Source organism: Oryza brachyantha, chromosome 9 (assembly GCF_000231095.2).
Source record: "Oryza brachyantha chromosome 9, ObraRS2, whole genome shotgun sequence".
Classification (NCBI taxonomy): domain Eukaryota; kingdom Viridiplantae; phylum Streptophyta; class Magnoliopsida; order Poales; family Poaceae; genus Oryza; species Oryza brachyantha.
This window is the reverse complement of record NC_023171.2, coordinates 12,653,478-12,676,250: the sequence shown is the minus strand read 5'-3', so window position 1 is coordinate 12,676,250 and position 22,773 is coordinate 12,653,478. Positions and strand designations below refer to the sequence as shown.

The 22,773-nt window shown below is 41.8% G+C and overlaps 4 protein-coding genes across 4 annotated transcripts; 2 read left to right on the top strand and 2 right to left on the bottom strand.

Annotated features, from left to right (window-relative positions):
• Positions 1 to 6,135: 6,135 nt before the first annotated feature.
• LOC102721954 lies at positions 6,136 to 9,726 on the top strand. Its single transcript, XM_015841060.2, has 7 exons — positions 6,136 to 6,470; positions 6,651 to 6,726; positions 7,130 to 7,158; positions 7,390 to 7,483; positions 7,630 to 7,719; positions 7,871 to 8,057; positions 8,912 to 9,726. Exons 1-7 carry the CDS (start codon positions 6,184 to 6,186, stop codon positions 9,283 to 9,285), a joined length of 1,137 nt encoding a protein of 378 aa, XP_015696546.1. The 5' UTR covers positions 6,136 to 6,183; the 3' UTR covers positions 9,286 to 9,726.
• Positions 9,727 to 10,236: 510 nt separating this feature from the next.
• Positions 10,237 to 12,410, bottom strand: LOC102721672. Its single transcript, XM_015840924.2, has 4 exons — positions 12,105 to 12,410; positions 11,878 to 12,009; positions 11,285 to 11,674; positions 10,237 to 10,676 (listed from the first exon to the last, which is right to left on the bottom strand). Exons 1-4 carry the CDS (start codon positions 12,245 to 12,247, stop codon positions 10,538 to 10,540), a joined length of 804 nt encoding a protein of 267 aa, XP_015696410.2. The 5' UTR covers positions 12,248 to 12,410; the 3' UTR covers positions 10,237 to 10,537.
• Positions 12,411 to 12,610: 200 nt separating this feature from the next.
• On the top strand, positions 12,611 to 16,231 carry LOC102721391 (E3 ubiquitin-protein ligase RNF4-like). The gene is made up of 6 exons (XM_006660744.2): positions 12,611 to 12,717; positions 13,306 to 13,563; positions 13,793 to 13,862; positions 14,817 to 14,887; positions 15,541 to 15,775; positions 15,855 to 16,231. The coding sequence occupies exons 2-5, from the start codon at positions 13,351 to 13,353 to the stop codon at positions 15,772 to 15,774; spliced, it is 588 nt and encodes a 195-aa protein (XP_006660807.1). The 5' UTR covers positions 12,611 to 12,717; positions 13,306 to 13,350; the 3' UTR covers position 15,775; positions 15,855 to 16,231.
• A 334-nt stretch (positions 16,232 to 16,565) lies between these two features.
• Positions 16,566 to 21,070, bottom strand: LOC102715973 (cyclin-C1-1). The gene is made up of 9 exons (XM_006661346.3): positions 20,919 to 21,070; positions 20,709 to 20,815; positions 19,599 to 19,638; positions 19,400 to 19,444; positions 18,600 to 18,721; positions 18,406 to 18,520; positions 18,225 to 18,269; positions 17,168 to 17,315; positions 16,566 to 17,079 (listed from the first exon to the last, which is right to left on the bottom strand). The coding sequence occupies exons 1-9, from the start codon at positions 20,948 to 20,950 to the stop codon at positions 16,960 to 16,962; spliced, it is 774 nt and encodes a 257-aa protein (XP_006661409.1). The 5' UTR covers positions 20,951 to 21,070; the 3' UTR covers positions 16,566 to 16,959.
• Positions 21,071 to 22,773: the final 1,703 nt, after the last annotated feature.

Below are 22,773 nucleotides of genomic sequence, written 5' to 3'. Positions count from 1 at the left end.
TAATCGCACCACACTTCAGGTTTCACCCCCTCCTTTACACCAAGTCGGGCAGTCCTCTCTTGTGCCTTGGTAGATCCGGAAGCAGGAGAAGCTTTTGTTACACCACGATTGCCCGTCCGTACTCCATCACACCTACCCTTGCCTGGGTGCGTCAAATAGTTCGAAGTCATGCTCCAAATCCCACCTTACCCATTTCGGCATGTGGTTAGCACTTATTTACTTCCAGGGTTTCCCGTGAACCGGTCCTTAATCGCCATGGGTGCGACTCTCAAAACCATGCACCCACAGCCCACCATTATCAATATTTTAGTTGACATTAACCCGAACCGGGTAGTGAATCATTATCTCAGCTTATTCAGAACTAAGCATGATTACATGTGATCCTATGAACTATTTGTTCTAAGCATGGCTAAGCATTAACCTAGGCCTGACTCTAATCAAATTACCCCTGGTCCAGCAATGAATAAAGTTGGATAAACAACGGCATAATAATAAGGTCTACCCGAAAATAGCATAAAGTAAGTACTTTAATTAAAACAATGCATATTTGAAGTAATAAAGCGGGGAATTTGCAATAATGGGTTCAATATGTTCAAGGATGAGTGTCACTTGCCTTGCTCTGGCCCTTGGGGAACTTCGGCGACGATCTCGAAGTAAACCGGCTCTTCGGCGGGGTCCGAATCTAAGCGACAAAGCACAAAAATAAATAAAACAGGCACAAACTCTACTGAAACAGCAAAAGAAACTATTTTTAATGGATTCTTGATAATTTTATGAATTTAATGAAATTTGAATGGACCTAAACGGAGACTAGATGAATTACTTATGAATTTTAGAAGTTTTCTGGGTTTTTTAACTAAACAGAAAAGTCCTAAATCAATTATTGCGCAATTAATGGGGCTGCTGACGTCAGCGAGGAGAGAGGAGGCTGACGGCTGACAGGTGGGGACCACCTGTCGGTGAGAGAAGGGGAGAGGGAGAGACTGACACGCGGGTCCCACGGGAGGAGAGAGGAAGGAGGGGCGCGGGGTGACTGACGGGTGGGGCCCACTCGTCAGCGAGAGGGAACAGCGGACGGCGGCGACCGGCGGGAGCGGCGGGCGACGCGGCGGCGGCGGCGCACGGCGACGACGTCGCGACGACGACGGCGCGACGGCGACGGCGCGACGGCGACGACCGGCGAGCGGCGACGGCGCGACGGCGACGACGGCCGAGGCGGCGACGCACGGCGACGGTGGAAGGACAGCGGCGACGGTGACTGGCGAGCGGCGACGGCACGGCACGCGCGGGCGCAAGCAACGGCGGCCAGACGTCGGCGACGCGGAGGCGACGACGACCACGGCGGCCGGCGGGAGCGGCGGGCTTCGGTCTCGTCCGGCGACGGCGCGCGACTCGGCGGCGGTCGGCCGGGAAGGGGGAGAGAGAGGGGAGGAGGATGGGGATGCTCACCGGCGGCGGCGAGAGCGCGGATGGGTCGGCGAGATCGAGGCGAAGGTGGCGACGCGGGTTGGAGCGGGAGATCGGCAACGGCGGCGGAGATCGACGGGTGCCGGCGACGGGCGAGACGCGGCGGCGGAGAGGTCGGAGGAGCTGCGGCGGGCGCGAGACGTCCACCGGCGACGACGAGAGCCCGGGAAAGGTCGGCGACACCGAGGCGGAGACGATGACGCGGCTAGGCGGCGACGACCGGTGACTGGTGGCGAGATTGCGCGGCGGCGGCGAACGGCGGCAGCGCGGCGGCGACTCGAGCGACGACGGAAAACGAGCGACGGCGCGCGGCGACTCGGGATTTATAGGGTGGCGGCACCGGCTAGGGCGGGCGGAGGTTGGAGACCGAGTCGGCGACGACGCGGTCTCGGCGGCGGCCGTTGCGGCGGCGGCGGTTGCGGCGCGGCGGCGGACTCGGACGCGACCGGCGCGGCGCGGGCGCGAGCGCGGGGAAACGGTCACTGACAGGTGGGCCCCACCTGTCAGTGGCGCGAGAGGGAAGGGAGCGGCGATGGACTTCGCGGTGCGGGCGAGCGGGCGAGCTGGCGAGCTGGGCCGGAGCCGCGGCCCAGGCGGGAGCACGCGCGGGCGGAGGGAAGCGGCCGGCGTGGCTGGGCCGGCCGAGCGGGAAGACGGGCCGGCTCGGCTGGGCCGGCCCGGGAAGGAAAAAAAGAAAAAGAAAAAGAAAAGGAAAAAGAGAGAGGGAGGAAAATTGGACTTCGGCCCAATTTGAGAAGGAAGGGAAAAAGAAAGGAAAAAGGAGGGAAAAAGGAAAACCCCACTTTTGCCGAGTTTTAAATTAATTGTTTGGCCAAATTTTAAACTTCTGCAATTTAAATTTAAATCCAGTTAGTCGATTTGCGAGCCTCGATTTAGTTGAATTTATTCCTTTTAGAGGGATTTTTCCTGAGTTAATTAAGCCAATTGTTATTTACGGATTTCTTTTTACAATTTAGGCTTAGGACGAAACTCCGGGTGTGACACGTACGGATGCGCTGCGTACGAGAAGGGAGAACAGGCCACTCCGTTTTTAAATAGTACAGATATGGTTTAAAAGATAACATTAAAACGTAAAGTATGATGAGAAAATGTTAAAATCAATTCTAAAATTTACTTTTAGTATTTAAATTTAGCTACCAGCGTAAAGACATCAGGCAAACAAACGATTGACAAGAACCAGGATGGTGAGTGATTCAGTGAACGACGATCAGTGGCCTTGGGTAGCTAGCTTTGATCGCCAATAATTGATCTCCTCACGAGGAAACACAGTGTGACCTAATTAAGCTTAATTAGGACGGTGATTCAGTGAACCGTTGATACTGTCCTAGGTCGCGGTGGTTGAGCTGCACTAGCCCGAGAGGCCATCACGCTATCACAGCATCTGGCATTCTCTGCTCCGATGGAGATAGCTATTTTTTAGCCAGCTTCTGCCTGCCACAGTCTCAGCCTGCTTGCGAGAAAGAGATTGAAGCAGTAGAAACGCATATATTAGTTTCTGAATCCCATTTTATCTGCAATGCCACCTCACCATGGCTTCTAATATATGAGTATAGTATACTCCCTCCTTCCCTAAATGTTTGACGCTGTTAACTTTTTTATAAATGTTTGACTATTCGTTTTATTTAAAAAAATTGTCAAATATGTAAAGCTGTATATATGCATAAAAGTATATTTAATAATAAATAAAATTATATAAAAATAATTATTAATATAAAATTTTTGCATAAGACTAATAGTCAAACGTGTATGAAAATATTAACGGCGTCAAAGTTAAGGGAAGGAGGGAGTACTACATAAGAATAATCTTTGCCTGCTGTCGATCTCTTGACGTGTTCATCAGCCATGCATTCACACTCATTGATTGATTGCAAGTGACCCCCCCCCCTGTTTGGATTAGATCACCCGTTTTATGTGAATTGAAATCCTGGTCCTTCAAAGTCCGAAGAATATGGTCCCTAACATATGAGAGAGACACATTCTACATCATAACAACATTACGTTAGAGGATCGACTTCTGTTTTTTGGGTAGGCCGAGACCGAGAGGAGTGCTGGGAGAGGCCGGCTGGCTGATTAGAGCAAATTTTAAGTTTAATAGTATAACCAACTGCTAGCTGAAATCATCTACCATCAATATAATAGCTATTTATACAATAGTCATCTACTAAACATAAACTATACTATTAATATCTGGTCTTACATGTTATACACATATTACGTCTCAGAGTACGTGCTATAGCTGACTATAAATCTATACCTCGTTGTTTTTTTCTCTTTTCTATCTTTTTAAAATATATTTATAGCTAGCTTATGGCTATAGTATGGTGCTACTGTATCTGCTCTTAGTTAACCAAACGTACGATGCGAAACTTTTTTATCAATGCGAGTAGCTGATCATGACGGGCAACTGGGTAGCCTTAGCCTGAATTCCTGATGGCGAACTGGAAGCTACAGGAAAGCCGGAAATGGTCCTCTCGATTGGCCTCCATGGATACACGGAAAGCTTGACGCCAAGATCCATTTGGGCTGGAGATGGGACTAGCTACATGGGTAGGGAACCAGGAGGAAGTAAGGATCAGAAAAAGAAGCCTTTCGCCTTCCCTTGCAATCTTGCAGATGCATATTCCTCAAATCCTCAGTAGACGATGCTAGCTTTAGGCCCCATGCATGCAGCCATGCCTGTCCTACTAGATGACGTGCTTGTCTATGCGATCCCGTGCAACGTGCCTGTAGCCATCCGCTACTTAGGGCTCGTTTAGTTGCCAAAAGATTTTGGTAAAAAAGTCACATCAAACGTTTAACCGGACGTCGGAAGAAGTTTTTGGATACGAATGAATTGAAAAAACAAATTTTAGATTTCACCTAAAAACCGCGAGATGAATCTTTTGAGTCTAATTAATCCACCATTAGCACATATTGGTTACTGTAGCATTTATGACTAATCTTGTCCTAATTAGGCTCAAAAAATTCGTCAATTGATTTCCCCAATAACTGTGTAATTAGTTTTAATGTTCATATATATATATAATACTTCATTTAGATGTCCAAAGATTCGATGTGATGTTTTTGGAAAAAAGTTTTTGAACTAAACATGGTCTTACCGTAATATTTCTAATATTATTCACGGTGATATTTAGATTAATTATAAATTTGCTATTAGTTTGAGTTGTAATTGAAATACTGTCACTTGTAATATACAAAAACTAATAACAAATTTACGAATTAAAGTCCCTACTATTTATTCCATCAATCACTTTTCATTTAAAATTCTTCTCATTTTATCCTCCACTTGACCTCTCACGTTCATTTATTCCTTATTTAACTTTAATCCATACTGAATAAATTAGAAATATTCACATTTTAGACCCAAAACAAAATTTTGCACCCGTTGCAGATTCTATGAGTTAGCACCCCCAAAAATTTTTTGCACCTAACATGGATCTCCCCCCTACATGCTAGTACTAGATAATTTGTTGTGTTTCAAGATTCATGTAAATAAATATTACAGTGTTATTTAAAATTTCTAATCTAGACAAAATATATGGTAGCCGACTATTCTATCAGGTCCTTAAGGGCATGCTTTATTGCCAACTTTGTGGTAATTCCGAAACCTCTCTCTCAAAACTCTACTAAAATTTGGTAAGTTCTCAAATCAGACATCATTAGAATACCTGACCCAACCTTAATTTACCAAATTCGACATTACCAAAAACAGGTAAGATATTTTTCAACAAAGTGAACACATCTGACACATCGATGGAGCTTATTGCCTTTAATGTTATAGGCAGCTGCGTAGGCTCGTAAACATTATTTCCTCCATTTCAATATGAATCAATGTATATATTATATCTATACATATCCAGATATATTAGTATTAATAAATCTAAAGACAAATAAGACATGTTATAACCTGAAACAAAGATAATATACATGATATATCACTCTGTATTCTATCAAAGGTTTAGAAAATTTCTAAATCCGTGTTGAGCAGCATTTACGAAACCAACGGTTTCTTTGCCACGTTAATCATGATAACCATTATTATAACAATAAAAACCACCTAAAATCATGATAGTCATGCTCGGTCGGACGGCAACTCCAGAGCTCTATGATAAGATAAACCCTGGCGTTGAGCCCCGAGTTAGGGATGGGCCCATCCCTACATGGAGTGAAAGGATGGTTAATAAATAGAAAATCTAAAAAATACTATTGACAAAAGTCTACGTCCAAGAAATACTATTGATGAGTACGAGTTCTAAAAAAATACTCTCATACAAACGAATTTGTTTGAGAAATATCATCGCCGTTAGATTTCCATACATTTCTACCGCTAAATACATTGTTCATACTATAGCACTTAACGGAAAAATGCTGATGGAATCGTAATAGCAATAATATTTCTTAGAAAAATTTATTTATACATTTTATAGATCTTATACTCGCCGATGACATTTCTAAATTACACGTTTTTCAATGACATTTGTTACATATTTTCGTAAAGAAAACTTGACTGGACCAGCGCACACACACGTCCATCTGGGCCGAATTCCACCGCGGCCCACCTGAGCGCAGCGAACTTCTCTAAGCGGGCCTCAAACTAAAAGCACGTCGATACGTTCGCCCCCTGTGTGGGCCCGCTCGGTCCAGACCAGCCGCCGCCGCCGCCGCCGCCACCGCCACCGCACGCCGCGGCCGCCCATGGCGCAGCGGCAGGTGAGGGAGGGGAAGGGGGAGGGGGAGGAGGAGGATCGGCTGCGGGGGGCGCTGCGGAGCCTGCAGCAGGAGGCCGGGGTGCTGGAGCGGCTCGTGTACAAGCACCGGAACCAGCACCGCGGCGCCGCCTACTTCCAGTACCTCCTCAGGGTGAGGAGGGACGTCAAGCTGCTCCTCGCCACCGGCCTCGGGGACGTCCTCACCGCCGTCTCCCCCGTCGTCGCCTCCCGCAAGCCGGCCAACACCATCCTCGTCGTCGGCAGGCCAGCCAGGTTTATGCCATGATGCTACGCCCTTCAACTTGGAAGCGTGATTAAAATTTGATCGTAAATAGGCACAGAATTAGAAGAATCCGCCTCTAGGGTTCCGAGCTTGCTTGCTACCGCTCTATATATATATGGCTCGCGCATTGCTCTGATTGTTGTTATTGCTTAAACTGTGCTGTTTTGTAGGCAGGGTAAGAAGAAGCCTGGCGCAAATCATAGTCACCATGAGAGGCTTTTGGGTGTCGCACGCTTGTTATCAGAGGTGAGGGAAGGGCCTTTTATCATTTTTAGCCAATTGTGGATCCTATGCTTAACTTAGTCTTTAGAAAAGTTGGAAACATTAGCAGTTTGGACTTGATAATGTGATATCAAACACCTTTTTTTCCTGCTACTATCCAGCTAACTATGATTCAGGCGCAAACTATTTTGTCTGTCTGTAACTTTATTGCTGGTGTTGTGTTGCCCTTTCCCTTTGTAGTAAAATTCAGGCTGGCACTCTGTGTTGGTTCAGCGAAAAAAAAGTTGTGATTGTCCTTGCATGTTTCAAAGTCTTCAAGGAAATTTTAGTTAATATGCAACTCCATTTGTTTCCGCGGTGGTTACACAGAATATTAAATGACACGTTATGTCTGATACATTGACCTTTCTTGCTCTGTTATGTGCAGATGGCTGAACCTGTTATGAAGGGGGCAGTGTATCCTTTGCCTTTTGGTTTCATTGTTCATTCTGTCATTCTATTGTGCACAGAAACAGAATAAACTTACATTTACTTCTGATTTGTCTTAGGCAAGACATGCGTCATATTTGTGCATCTGCTTATCCCACCAACTTTTTGTCCATTCTTTTACTTTCATATAATTCAAATAGATGTATCTATTTCCCCTGCTTTGGCAACTATCTGTAGTTCCTTTAACTGGAAGTATAGTCAGATCTCATTTTTACTTGCAAGATCATTTTTTGTTGATCTTTGCACAGCGGTACTTGCTTTGCTTGCAAGAGTGAGGGTTCTGGTCCAACAGGTGAGAGCAGAATCACCTACAGCCATGACTGTACTGCTATAGTTGAAAATATATATAGTGGATGCATATGTTGGCTATTAAGCTTCTTTCCCTCTTTTCCCTGGGGACACTTTTCCTTCAGACACTGACCCTAATATTGTGTACAGATGCTACTTGATGTTGTCTCAATTTACAACAAGGCTACTGATCTTATTGATAAGAAGCAATCTGTTAAAATTAGTATTGGTGGAGCAGAGGTGAGTTTATTTCCAGAGTTGTGCATGCATACCTCTGTCAAATGTCAAACATGATGAAACTGTACTATCAAGTCATGTTTGGATTGGCAGAAACAATATTTATGCAATGCATAAATCCTTCATTTCACCTTTATTTTAAATATTCCGACAGGCTTTCAGAGAGTACTATCCCTCAAGCAATGATGCACATACTTTTCTGGAGTGTATTTGGGTGAAAGATAAATTTATTTTGCATGAAAAGACAAAAGATAACTGTGAGAAAGTCCAAAATGATGATCAAAATTCATGTGCTTCCAAATTATCAGTCCTGTATGAAACTCTTGGACAAGTTTCTGAAGGTTAGTCTGCAATACCTTCTGTTCTTCATGATCAATACCTTGGTTTCTTGGTCACATTCTTGGAATATTTACCAATGGCCACGGCATGTTGTTTAGCATGGTATCATGATGTATGCTAATATGGTATACAACTTATGACGTGCTATATTGTTACCTCCAGATAATTTAATTGAATGATAGATGATATGGCACTGGCTAGTATGTTTTGTAAGTTTCTTGTTGAACTGGAAATTCAATTGCAGCTATTTCTTTATGGAAGAAAATGTCTCAATACAAAATTACCAATAGTTATGTATTTCATAGGGAAAAAATCCATTTTTCTCACCCAGACTATTTCATTGGAGCGCTTAGCCCTCTAAACTTTTCTTTGGCTCATTTTACACCCCCAAACTATTGAAAACGGTTTACTATACTCTCTAACGCTACTTCTATTTTTTGTTTCTCTCAATATTAGACATTGTTTGCATTGAAATTTTGTTAGGTTTATAGATCCATTACAACTTATGTATCACCAATATTTTAGCATTTTTCAAACTGTTTACATAGATTGGAAGCGCATTAGATTGATTTAAACATCAAATCTTAGTCAAGCAAAATTCAGCTTAAAAAACAACTTTTATTAACAATAGCAACAAAGAGAAATGTTATGAAATAGTGAAGTGAACTATTTTCAATAGTTTAGGGGTTAAAATGAGTTAAAAAATAGTTTAAGGGGTTAAGTAGTTCAATCAATTAGTTTGGGGGAGTAAAATGGACTTTCTTCTTTAATAGGATAGGCAGTATTATTTATTTATGGGTATTAAACTTTAAAGGGAAGCTTCTGATAATTCTAGTGCTTCTAAAATCTTTTTCAGATATTGAAAATGCTGAAGGATGGAACTCTCCCACGAAGCAACCAGATGCCATCCTAGCAAACCAACCAGAGACAACCCATCTTCATCATGAAGAAGATTCTCAAAGTAGTAGGCAATTGGTGAATGACAACGGTTCTGATTCTCTTTCAGATCCGCTTGCTACTAATGTGCATTTAACTCCATGCCCTGATGTCAAACCTGAGACGAAGAAGAGAGTTGCATTCATCGCAGTTGGAAATTCGAAAGTCACTGCTAGTTCAATTGGAACAACTTCAACTAAGAAGCAAAGACTAGATGTGATTCCGCACGCCACTGCAGAACCTGAAGATCTATATGGCAAATTTTCTGAGGATACAGACAAATCCATATTTTAGGTTGTTTTGCACTGCAGCTGACCACTGAAATACTTCTCAGCTGTCTAAACATGAAAAGAACAATCAATACAAAAGATGGATCGGTGCAGGCGTGCAGCTCAAGATAGGGTAAAAATCTGAGGCAACTTCTACTGTAGCGCTAGGAGGATCGGTTCTTCTGGAGATGCCCACTGTTTCTCTTGCTAAATCATTACTGTCGAGGATAGGGTAATGATTTGTTTTGTGAAGTGTTCATTGTATTCTGGGCTGCAATATTGTTTTGTCATCCATTTTCAGGAGTAAAATTTTCACATAGATAATTTAGTTTGCCCATAATATGTTTAATTCATGTATTAATGCATTCATTCTTTTGGTTTGATGCTGACCGCACTCCATTTGTGGAGCGAACTTAGAGCAATTCCAACTATCTCTAAATCTCAGTGTCCATTTGCCCATAATTTGCTCCAGCAGACTCTTTATATATTACTCTTCAAATGTTATTAGAGGGTCTCAAAGGTGATTGAGGGGAGAGATGTGGTGAGACCTACATTTGGCAAAACTGAATGACTTGTTTACGGCTTGCCAAGTCTAGCAAATGAGCCGGGGGAGTAGTCTGGCAAGTCTATTGAAAGCTTTTTTTTTCCTCTAGTTTATCAAGGAGGTCATCACTTCACTTTTTTAGGAAAAAACAAATGACATATTTACAAATAAAAAATAATTTATGAATAAAACTTTTATACACGTATTTTTAATGATCTAAAAGTAAAGACTGAAAAAAATTACAATGAAAAAAGTCTAAAAATCAACTCCAAAATTAAGTTTAAAAATTTAAATTTTGGTTTAAAAGCAAAAGGGAAACAATGTACAGAGATATATATGATAAAGACTGTTAGAGTTCCTCTTTAAGTGCGTGACAAACTTGTTATCAAAATTATGATTATAGGATTTCTAATTATATTTTAAGACGTGAATATATTATTTTCTCCAGCAGATATCTAAAAAGGAATATATTACTTCTTCCAACAAATGTCTAAAAACTAACTCCCAATAACAAAAAGTGAGCCCATCCTAGACAAAAAATGAAACATGCTCTCCGTCTCACACATATTCATATTGGGAGCTGGTGCGATTCTCCACCAGGGAAGAGCGAGAAGAACGGGAAAGAGCTGTTGGATCATTTTTTTCACCCTCAGACCATATGCTGAGCGACCGAGAGATATACGTTACAAGATCAGCGACAAGCCTAACAGTAGCAGATACTGCTTCTTTCTCATCAGGGCAAACTAGGGAGACCAGCTTTGTTGAAGGAGAGAAAGCTGACCCGTCCATTATCAACATGACAAAATTTTAGAGGAATGCCCTCAAACTTGTTTTCAGCGGTTTCCATTTCTTCCCTTGATGGTGGTTTATTGCTGCACCAAATTGAAAAGCAATACATCAAAGGTAGAAACGTCTACATGAAACTAACCCCAAAAGGCATAAACGTCATGAGTCATGTCATTCTCAAACATATTACATATAATGCGACCTTCTGTGCATCTTTTTACCCACTTAATGACTTCTATGGTAGCTTCGTTACTTCTCAGAATTTCTTTAGGGAAGGTTGGTGAACAAAAAGGAGAGAGTCAAAATAGATGGATAAATGATAAAGTAAAAATAAATAAATAAATCATGATTGGTTATGCACATTGATGGCAAGACAACCAACTTAACTTTGATGCTAAGCTTGAATTCCATTCATATATTCAACATAGATTACCACTGTGAGTGGATACACCAGGTCAACAAAGAGATCTATGTATACATAGTACATGCGCACAGATAATAACACGACATAGACACATCATGCATGACTAAATACAAAGCATAGCACAGGTGTAGATAAACTTTGTGATCAAAATAATCCATATAGCTTCTTTTAATAAATAATCCACAGAACATGAACTACGGTAAGATAAAACTAAACAAGTTTATAAGTCTGAACGCATGACATTTAAGTGACTGGGAAGAGCAACAGTACCTTAACAGGCATAACAGGAAACTAGGGTCTCCTGGGGAGGACTTCTTAAATTTGCTATTTGGTAGATACACTTCAAAGGATGGATGTAGATCATCCATGGACATCTCCTTGAGCAATTTACTTATGTCATTGCAGGCACCACCAGCTGCATTTAAGCTCTGATCGGTATCAGCCAAACTGATGGAGAAATTGGAATGGCTACGCTTAACTGTCCAGGGTACGCCATATCGTCCAATAATATAACCGAGCAACTTCAAGTGCTTGTAAGCTTGGAAGCCATCCCAGGAGCAACCATACTTTCCTCCAGCAATCTTTCCATAGATTTCTTCCATTCCAATTGTTTCACCCTCATCATCGAGGAGAACCAATGCCCCTCTTTCTGCCAGGAACCTGCACGATTTTTGTCAGCTGACAAGCCTCAAATTGAGAATGAAACGAAAACTCGAGGCGCGAGAATCATCTATAATCCGAAAGCAATGGGTTAAAGAAATGCAGCAGTGCTAGTGTAGCACTGTGAACCAGCAAGCCGTGGGGATGTGAGGAATCTGGTAAGTGCGTCAAAGCTATGGCATTTCGTCGAACAGGTGGCGTACCCAATCTCCTCGACATTGTAGTACAGCTTGCCGTCCCGGCTGACACCGGTGGTCAGCCAGAGCTTTCCCTTGCTGTCCACCACCTCCGCCGCGCCGGCATCCTCCACCCACACCGCGCGTGACGCCACCTTCCTGCTCCCCCGCTACAGAAACCCGATGAGCTAACCGCGAGGCGCACCAGCCACAGAGAAATCCAATCAACCAGCAGCAAAACAAACGCCCCCAACCTGAACTGGACTCTCGAAGAAGACGACGAGGCAGCATCCAGGAAGGGATTGAGATGGTGCTCCTCGCCGTCATCCTCCGCCGCGGCCACCGCGGGGGCGCGGCTACTCCTCCGCCTCCGTTCTACGCGCGTGGGCGGCGCCATCAGGGTCGGCAACAGGTCGTGGAGGAACCTTCTTCGGGGCAAAACAAAAAAGCTAGAGGAAGAGAGACGGCGCCGTAGAGGTCTCGAGCCCTGTCCGGCGAGCCGCCGGCGACGGCGCGCACGAGCGAGAGCGGCGGCGGCGGCCCAAGGCTAACTTTTCGTAGTAACTTTTTTCCCACCAAAACTTTTACCCCTACCCGAACTTTTCCACCCCCACCCCCCGACGCCGCCGCCACTGAACCAGGGGGCCCACATCACGTGGGACCCACATGCCGGTCTCCTAGCCGCGCCGCCCTCTGCCAGGTGGGACCCACCTGGAAGTGACAGAAGAATCCCGACTCCCCCCCTTCCTCCTCGTCGTCTCGCCTTTTAAACAGAGGGAGGAGGAGGGGAAACGACTCTTCCCCTTCCCCCGGGTTGAAACTGAAATCGCGGTCGCCTCCCTCCTCGCGGGATCGAGCACGGAGCAGGTGCGGAATCCGGAATCACCCCCCCCCCTCCCCTCCATCTGCCCCTCCCCCTTGTCGATTCGCGTGGGATTTTGTTTTGAGGGTGGTTGATTTCACGTGTGGGATCGCCGGTGACGGCGCCTTGCGGTTCGGCTGCCGGTGCCGGTTCACGGGGGTGGTTGGGTTGCGATTGATCGTGTTTTAGGGGGGAGGGGGAATTTTTTTGGGGGGCTCGTGGGTTTGGTTGAATCGGTGGATCGATTTCGTGCCTGTGTCCTTTGGGAGGTTCGGATTTAGGAGTTTGTGTTCGTGTTCTACTTTGCTTCTTCAGTTTCTGGATTGTTCTGTAATGGATTCTCAGGATTGATGACGACTTATACGATTAGGTTTTTTGGTGGTGATTAGCCTATTGAAATTTAGCAAGTCACTATGTTAATTTCCCAGTTCTGTGTGGTTGTTTCAAAATTTCCGATTTTATTTCCTAGTAAGTGTGGTTGTTGTTTCAAAATTCCTAAGTGATTTTTTTTGTTCGGTAGTTTTTAGAAGTATGAATTCCTAGGCGGTTTGTTTGAATTGAATCATATAAGTTCATAGCACCTTGAATTTCAGGCTGGTTTTAGTGTTGAGTAGCACTGTACGAGCTCCAAATTTAGCATGAGTACTGTCAGTGGCGCTCGGCGTGCCCAAAGGAGGCAATCCCAAGAAGGTTCTGGCGATAAAGTTGTTGTAAACTTGGACGCAATCCCCTCCCCAGTGGTGAGCCGTCGTGAGGCGCCAACCTTAACTGGTGCGCGCGCCTCTCCCATTGATGTGGAAGCTCTGGATGATGAAGTGCAGACAGTATCAGCTTCGCAAGTGCCTCCTCCGGTAATGTCAATATTCGTTATCTTGAATTGAATGTATTACTTCAGTCTCAATTATGTTCTGTACTGTTCTTAGTAGTTATTGTTGTGTGATTGGGTTCATAGTGATGTTTAAGTCTTCTACCAGAGGTTTATTGTACCACTTCATAAGAAAGAATTGATGAGCTTATCATTATGAAAGAAATATGATGCATCATTTGCTCACATTTATTTAACTGTCTTGCATCCTGCAGAGAAGGAACCGGAGAGCTAGGAGGCAGCCTGTGGCAGTAGTTGATCTGGAAGTAGATGCTAGACGGGAAGGTCAGTTCATTTATACAAACATTGCATTAATCTGTCCTAAGTCATAACTTATGGAATGGGAGGGAAACTCTTCACCAGTTAACTGCTTTGGCAGATACTTCACTGCTTATATTACTGTACAATTCATATGCTACTTAGAAAATTCTGTCTTGTAACCTATGTAGGGATGGCAATAGGGAAAAACCCATCGGGTATTGTTATCCCATACCCATACCCACTAATAAAATTTCGTACCATTAAAATACCTATACCCGTCACGGGTAAGAAAATTTCCCCATACCCATACCCGCTTGGGTAAACCTTATCCATCGGGTTACCCATATACCCACAAAAGTTCAAAACAATCTAAATATCATATTTTTCATATAGTATATGCATAGACGCTAAATACTTAGGGCATCACACATTCATATAGTGTGGTGAAAAATGTGTGGATAGTTTAAATACCTATAATTTTGGTTAATTAGACTAGGCTAATATGATATTAGGTCATAACATGCATTTAAACTTGCGGGTATTTATTACCCATGGGTAAACGGGTATAGGGATCATAAGAACGTTTTTATACCCGCGTACCCATCGGGTGAAAGTATTTGTCTAATTACTTATCCACAGGTAATATATTTAGCTAATACCCATACCCTAATGGAGTAAATACCCATCAGGTCTCGGGTCGTGGGTCCCCGTTGCTATCTCTAAACCTATGTGACTCCCATTAAGATAACTGTTGGTGCTAATTATAGCATGACACAAGATAGATGACCTTATCGTTTCCCCTTATTTATATTGTCCCATTTAAATTGCTTGATGTAAGGTACACCATTTATATTGACATTGAACCATGAGCTAATACATAAATATGTTATCCAATTCCATGTCTGCCATTTCATTTAATATTCGTTATGTGCCAAATCATATACTAACTAAAGTTTGTTTTGTGATGATAATACACAGGGAACAAACGTCAAAGGGTTGCACCTGTTATACGCCTCTCTCCAGAGAGAGGAGAAGGGTCCAGCTTGCAGGTATTTAGTTTCATAACTTCATCTTTAATGGTTTGGTTGATTTTTTATTACTTGTTGTTGCTCTATTACTTGTTTAAGTTAGAACCTGCAGGTATTTTTTTTGGTCCAGTAAGTCATATAGAATACTTATGCTTGCAGAATTATGTATTTATGATGATCTGATAGACAGCTATTAAGATTGTTCTGAGTAGCCACTGCTAGTACTCATCTGTATTTTTTTTTATTTGGCGGCGTTGACTTTTGGGTATATGTTTGACCATTCGTCTTGTTCAAAAAAGTTATATAGTTTTATTAATTTGTTTGTTATGATTTGATTTATTACTAAAGAAACTTTTAGAATGACTTATTCTTTTGCATATTTGCACAAAAAATTGAGTAAGACGAACGGACAAACATAGATCCAAAATTCAACCACCTCAAATAAAAAAAACAAAGGGAGTATTAAGATTTGGGGTTGTCACAAACATTTAGGTTGTTAAATTTCAAGCATCATCTTCTGTTTCTTAGTGTGAAAATGTCTATTACATGCATTCAATACTTATGTCTGATTGATACTGGCGCATTGAACTTAACACTGAATGCATTTTCTGTTTTGCTGGGCCGGCCAAGTAGCCGACCAAAGTTCCTAAGATTGCCATTTTCTGTTTTGGCAGTCAAACAATGCTGTGAAGACTAACAAAGAGCCTCCTAAGCCAAAGGAGCCGGTTTTTAACTGTCCAGTGTGTTGGAACAAGTTGGAGGAGCCCTCTACAACAATTTGTGGCCATATTTTCTGCACGAACTGCATTAAGCAAGCCATTCAGATTCAGAAGAAATGTCCTACCTGCCGGAAGAGCCTAAGGGCGAACAATTTCCATCGTATTTACCTTCCAGGCTCTGATAGTTAAGGTGAGCCATTTACCTATCGATTTTGGCTTCTCCTGTATACTTGTCAGTCTGCTGAACTTCCGGAATTCATCAAATACAGGCTCATTGAATTTATACCGAAGGGAATTCTGGTTGAATCTAATAATATATTCAGGATCAGAAGGCCCCCCCGTAGCGTGTATCATTTTGCTGAGAAGTAGTGCCACAGCAAAATGACATCACCCCAGACGGTTCATCCAATGCTGTTTGTATGTATCACCAGGAGCTCATCAGCTGCCGGTGACAACATCCTGATTACGCAACTGGATGGCCTCTTGCTGCCGCCAAAGTATACATCAAATCTAACTATAGTCTCATTGGTTAGAATGTCTTTTGTGTACTGTTGTATGTACCAGGCGCTTGGCCGTGCTACCGTACCTTCTCGCCCTAGCTGGCTAATGTAACCGTGATGATGTTTAGCATCGCATGTTGTCTTCCTGGTACTTGCTTACTGTTCTCTCTCCATTCCAAGTGCGTACCACTTCTCGCGAACAGGCAAGCTCGTCGCCGCCGGCCGTCAGCGACGAACACGTGAGCTCGTAGAAATGGTGATCTTTTTCGTGATGAACGAACTCAGATCAGCGTTGGAGAGTTCTAACAATATCTTTAGCTGAAGCTCCCTCAAATAGCCCTCATGTTCTAAGAAATTTATAGGGCAAATTAGAAACCAAAAGCTGGCAAACGCAGCCTTTTCATATCCTCGCAGCTGCTTCTCTAAATCTTGAGCTCTCCAAACATTTAGATAAGGTTGAAGAAAGCAATCATGTAGGTCGAATGAATTTGACAGTCACTTCAACAAGCCAGCAAGCATTCACGCTGTGATAATTTCAACTTTTCAAAGATTTCATTTGATATAGAAACTAGTCAGCTACCAAAGTAAGTTCTCCACAAGCACATACAGTCCGTTCCCAACAGCTGGGATCTTCATTGTAAATGATTTTAGGCCTCTCAACTCTCAAGCTGCTGCATCATGACAGCCTCGAGTGCCTCTCCATTAAGTTCGTAAGGGGCACTTCTGAATTCTGATACTAATTACAGCTGCGAGTGCCTCTGAATTTGTCATTCTACAATAAAGTTTTCCAAGAAATGTGGCGCATCCCTGTTGTACGAGCATAAGGTAGTTTAGCGCTCAGACTATAATAGTTTTGCTAGGCATCCAGTCTTCCTTAGGCCTTTGCAGGCAGCTTGTTCATCACAGGGGTTATTTTGTCCTCTGGGATACCCCTTTGAGGATCAATCTTGTAGGTGTCATAAAAGTCTAAAATTTCCATTGAGATATTCTTAACCTGAGGATTGCAAGCAAACATCAGTGGATGAAAATAACAAGAGAATTGAAAGATGGGAGTTGATCAAGTTATCAATGGGCACACTTACAATGTTCATGTCAACACGGAGCTCTTCAAACCACAAAGTTGTGTCCTTGTCTTTAAGAACACTTGCAATGTATATGCAGGCTAATGCTATCATATATGGTGGGTGGATGAGAATAAGATCCATCTTGTAAGTATCATTGACAATTCCCCTGCAAGTAACAGCAGATAAAAAGCATAGGTACATTGGAAGATTGTGCTTGAAATGTATATGTAGGTCAATTTACTTATGTTGTGGTTACAGAAAAAAAAAACTATCTATCTTATTGTACTACTACTGTACGTCTGTACCACTCTAAAATGAGAGAAAGTGGTAGAAGAGCATTTTCAAAATGTATATGTTCCTACTCCCTCCGTTTTAAAATATAAACATTTCTATTTATCTCGTTAATCACTTCCCATTCAAAATTCTTCCCACTTTATCCCCACTTACCCTCATACTCTCATATTATTAAGGATATTCTTTTCTTTCCAACCTTAATCACTGCTAAACAACTAGAAATACTTACATTTTAGCACGGATGTAGTAATACATAGAATCCTATGTCCTACCAAGGATATTCAAATACTAAATGGAAATATTCTTCTTTAAATCCAAAAATACATGTCGAGGAATTACCCCTATAGTAATTAAATAACTTTAGATTTGAACCACCAAATGCCAAAAAGCATCTAAAGGTGTATTTTGGAACACAAAGGCTCAAAACAGCCTTGTCATAGATATAAGAAAGGGACAGTACTTGGCAGAAATTATAAAGGCCTACTCTCTCTGTCCCACAAAAAACCAATTCTTTGGTTTCCGTATCCAGCGTTTAACCATCCGTTTTATTTGAAAAATTTTCAAGAAATTAAAAAAATATTAGTCACACGTAAAGTACTATTCATGATTTATCATCTAATAAAAATAAAAATATTAATAATAATTTGAGTTAAATATTGTAGGTAAAAAGTGAAAGATTGATTTATTTTGGGACGGAGGGAGTACACATTTCATTACAATATAGCAGCACTCAGACAACGATTAGGCACAGCAATGCATATTGTTATGAAGTAGTGTGTACCAGGCAAATTGTGTCAGATCTGTTATGCCAGCATCCTGCAATAACCTGAAACCAAAGCATCTCTTAATACTGTTGCAGACTCTGAGTGTAGTTAAAGTACATGGATGGGAAAATACGAAGGGTTTGCTCCAGTAATTCTGGTGAAAGATAATGTTGTTTCATTAGGGAAACATAATCTTACTGTAAAAGTGGACGATATGGGTGGTAAACAACCAAATAATAGTCGAGTGCTTCCAGGAGCTTCATTTCCATTTCAAGGATATCCTTGATTTCGAACCGGTACTTCTCATCAGAAGCTACATTTTGTGGGGTGAGTTCATGTTTAGTGCAGTTCTTCCAGATAAATATGTGTCAATTTATGATTACAAGCCTTACCACACATCTTTTTTATGTAAAAGACAAGAAGCCTTGCTTGCACTGTGCTCTCCTCCACCTTTGATGCCAAATACAAACAGGTTGGTGCAACCAAACGAGGATCATACTCAGTCATACTCTTTCTGTAAACATATCCAACATCAGGACAGAGTTCTAACAACTTGAAGTTCCAATACAACAAACCATTATGTTTCAGAATAAAATACTACAAGCAATAAATAAATTGTGGACCCTTTTGTCTAACTTTCTGTCACAGAAAGTACCAAACATTAGTGTGGTGCTCTATGTTTATTGTTTAGAACTTTAAATGGTGGATTCACTGGGTTCTGATTAGATCGAATCACTGCATACAAGTTCTGATTGAAGCATAAACCAAGTAGAGCAATGCATCAACATCTTACATGTTCCCACATACCATGGTTCGTGGGGCAACTACAGCATGAACATGCAGCAAATAAGCCATAAAGCTGCTTGGTAGCTTAGCATTGTCTACTTTAGCATATGTTAATCCTCTCCTAATTAAGAGTCGGGAGCCAAAATCAAGTAAAAGAATTACTCTCCTATTCACCTCTCTTGTAAATCAGGGAATATTTATTGTGCACCATATTAAGAAGTTATATTTTGCCTATATTGGAGATGACCTTACTTCCCTGGTAAGTTGACCACCTTAAAATCATTTTCCTTTCTCTAGCTAGTTAAATCAATAGTCAAAATCATACAGAAATTTGGGAGGTTCTCTTTCTCCTCAATGCATAGATGTCGATTCCATTTCCCATTTATTCTGAAATACATGATCATACCTTGTATATACACGCCTGAAATAAGTAACTGCAGTAGCTATCACTCTGAAATTACAAATGATTTAAGGTCAATAAGTCTGGTGGAAAATGGACAAAATATCATAAGTTGTACAAATGAGCAAAACGTCAATTTTAGTTGTTCGATAAAGACGTCCTATGAACAAAGGGTACATGCCAGTAAGTGGAAAGGTGGTCTAACCTTTGTCTAACTTTCACCTGCTGTGCCAATCGCCATATATCTGAAACCATAAAATGATTCACCTTAATTTATAGGACCAACAGAACCATACAAAACATGAATATCGAGCAATCATAAGTGAAATGTTATGATTTCTATAATGGAAGGAAATGTCATGCACTCCTATCCAATTTCGTACCTATGCTAATGATATGATACCACCTTTGTCGGTTTATGTAAACAATGCTAGCATAGCCTGCAGTCGCCCCGCTACGCTAACTGAATAAGAACAGAAACCTGTGTGTTCGAGAAATTCCCATACAGAGATGCATAACAGTGCCCGAGGACATAATTGCATATCCTATGGCAACTTGATTCATTGCAATCACAGTAATAATCTGCGTGCATTAATGGCTAAAAGTTCCCTTTCTTAACATCCAACAACGCATACCACGAATCAGAAATGCTCGACATCAACAACTATATACTACTCCATCCGTTTCATATTATAAGATGTTTCGGTTATGCTAGATTCATCTATAGATCAATATATATTATTTGTATATATGTCTAGATTTATTAACATTCACATAAATCTAGCAAATGCTAGAAAATCTTATATTATGAAATGGAAGTAGTACTAAACAATAAGATACTACAAGAAATTCTTACTACATTCCAATTCTTTCTATCAACGCATATCCAATAAAAACGTAGTATACATGTGATATGCAGTTGTTGTATGTACAGAATTTTCTCTGCAAAGAAATTTTCCCTGCAACGAGAGCGCGACCTCGTACATATTATTATGTCCGTTCCACATTATAAGATTTTCTGGCGTCCTTATATTCATATCGATATTAATGAATTCAGACACGTATATAAAACATACATGGATCCATAGATGAATCTAGATAAAACCAAAACATCTTACAAAATTAAACGGAGGGAGTAGTTCCTAAAATCATAATCAATCCGTTTATGCAACGCAGAATTATTTCTGAAATTCCAAAACCCATATCCCACAGGTGAACACGCCAAGACCAGGACGAGTGCAAAAATTCGCGTAAACGGAAACACTACATCATGAAGCGAGACGGGAGGGGAATAGCGCGGAGGAGAGAAGCTCACGGAAGGACATGTGGATCTTGACGAGGCGGAACTCCTCCGGCGTGATGCCGCGGTCGCTGTCCGCCTGCGGCACCTTGTCCACGTCCTCCTGGTCCAGCAGCTGCTTGCTGCCCCCCCCCCCCAACGCACCGGATCGCCAATCAGCAGCTCAGCCCACGGATTGTCGACTGAAACAAACGAATCGAAAGGGGCCGGGAGCTCGATGCATACCAGTGCGACGACGTCCAGAAGTTGGCGGCCATCCTGGGCAGCCGCGCAGGCGACTCCGGCGAGCCTCTCCGGCCGGATCGGTGGCGGCGGCGCTCTCCGGGAAGAGCTCGGAGTTCGTCGGAGGGGAAGGGGGGCGGACGGACTCGCCGGCGTCGGAAGGGGATTACGAGATGATTATGTGAGACGATAGTGGGCCGTTCCAGAGCTTTCTCGGCCCAGCCCAATTGGCAAATAATGGGCCTGCTTGAAATTTTGTTTTTAATTTCAAAATTTGGAGTTCCTTTGGGTTTTGTTTGGTGTGGTGCCTAAATCAATTACTCCCTCTCGTCCATACTATAGGGAGTAATGCACCCTTTTTTTTAAGAAATTAAGAAATGGGATGGTAATAAATGAGCGAGGTTTGCTATGGGTTGAGATGAAGAAGTAGGTGAAGAAGTAATAATCTCTCAGATTGTTTGTCTCATAATAACTTCATTTTTTTTCGTGTCCAACGTTTGATCATTCGTTTTATTTGAAAAATGTGTATAAAAGCTTAAAAAAAATTAGTCACGCATAAAGTACTATTCATGTTTTATCATCTAGTAAGAATAAAAATATTAATCGTAAAAAAAATTCAAATAAGACGAAGAGTCAAAATATTGTATTAAAAAACTAAAAAATGATCTTATTTCGGGACGGGTAGCATGTTGTAAAATGAGAAATCTTTCCTCATTTAAAGGAAATAAATTGACTCTTAAAATATTCCTGTGTTCCAAACAAGACCAAACCGACGAAAGTTCGGGCCCTTTCCCATTCAAAGCCGTCAGGAATACATTTCCCGACTGCCAGTTCCTAGCAAATGATATTGTAGCTGGCTCTCATAGGCCATCTTTGGCTGGTATGACAAATGCCCTCACATGCAGGTCGTTGTGCAGTGTCATAAATTGCTACATACTTGTACTCCCTTCATCTTAAAATAAAATTATTTAAAGAGATTTTTTAGTATAATATAAACATTTTTTGCACTAATTTTCATTATTACAATCATTCAATTAATTCCAGAGTCAATTAGATACTTAGAAAAAATATCTAATCAATTTAAAATTCAAAAATTAACCATATATTTTAACATCTTCCTAGTTTATACTTAACACAATATAAATGGTTATATTTTGGATCAGAGAATATACTTGACATGAGAAAAAAAAAAGAGCTCTCAAAAGATGGTCGTTCAGTCGTCTAGTCGGACATGAAAAGAGCGAACAGTGCCATATACAATGTTGCTCATAAACATTCACATGCCGTCCTTTCTCTGAACATATTCAGACAAACACATCAGTATAACCAACAGTCTTACACTCGTACTGTTCATCTTCTCACACAGGTGTCGGTTTGCACGTCCTTCTTGGCCCCAATTCAATACGATTTCAGGCTTGACGTCGACGACGACCTGTCATGGAAACGATGCCAGAATCACAATACATGGGGATCACCCAGCATTTCAGCAAGTTGACGTCTCAGCAACCAATCCAATGTGAATCAGTATGATATGTATAGTAGCCTAGTAGCAGCTTAAAAAATATCCTTTATCCAGTTCTGCCCAATCGGCTCTAACCATGAAACTGTCAGGGAAAAAAAAAGGTCTTGTGAATATCCATGACAACGACCAGTTTTTTTCTCAAGATTGTTCAGACATGCATGGATGGATCATGGATGGTTAGCTTGATAGCTTCTGCATTGGGTCTCATTCATGCTGCTATCTAGCTTATCCTTCAGCTTCAGATTCCTGCTAAACTCTAATTCATTCTCTTTTCCTGTAATAAAACTTTCAGCAATCAGCACCCCGGAGTATCTCTTACTGTCAGTGTCAATGGAT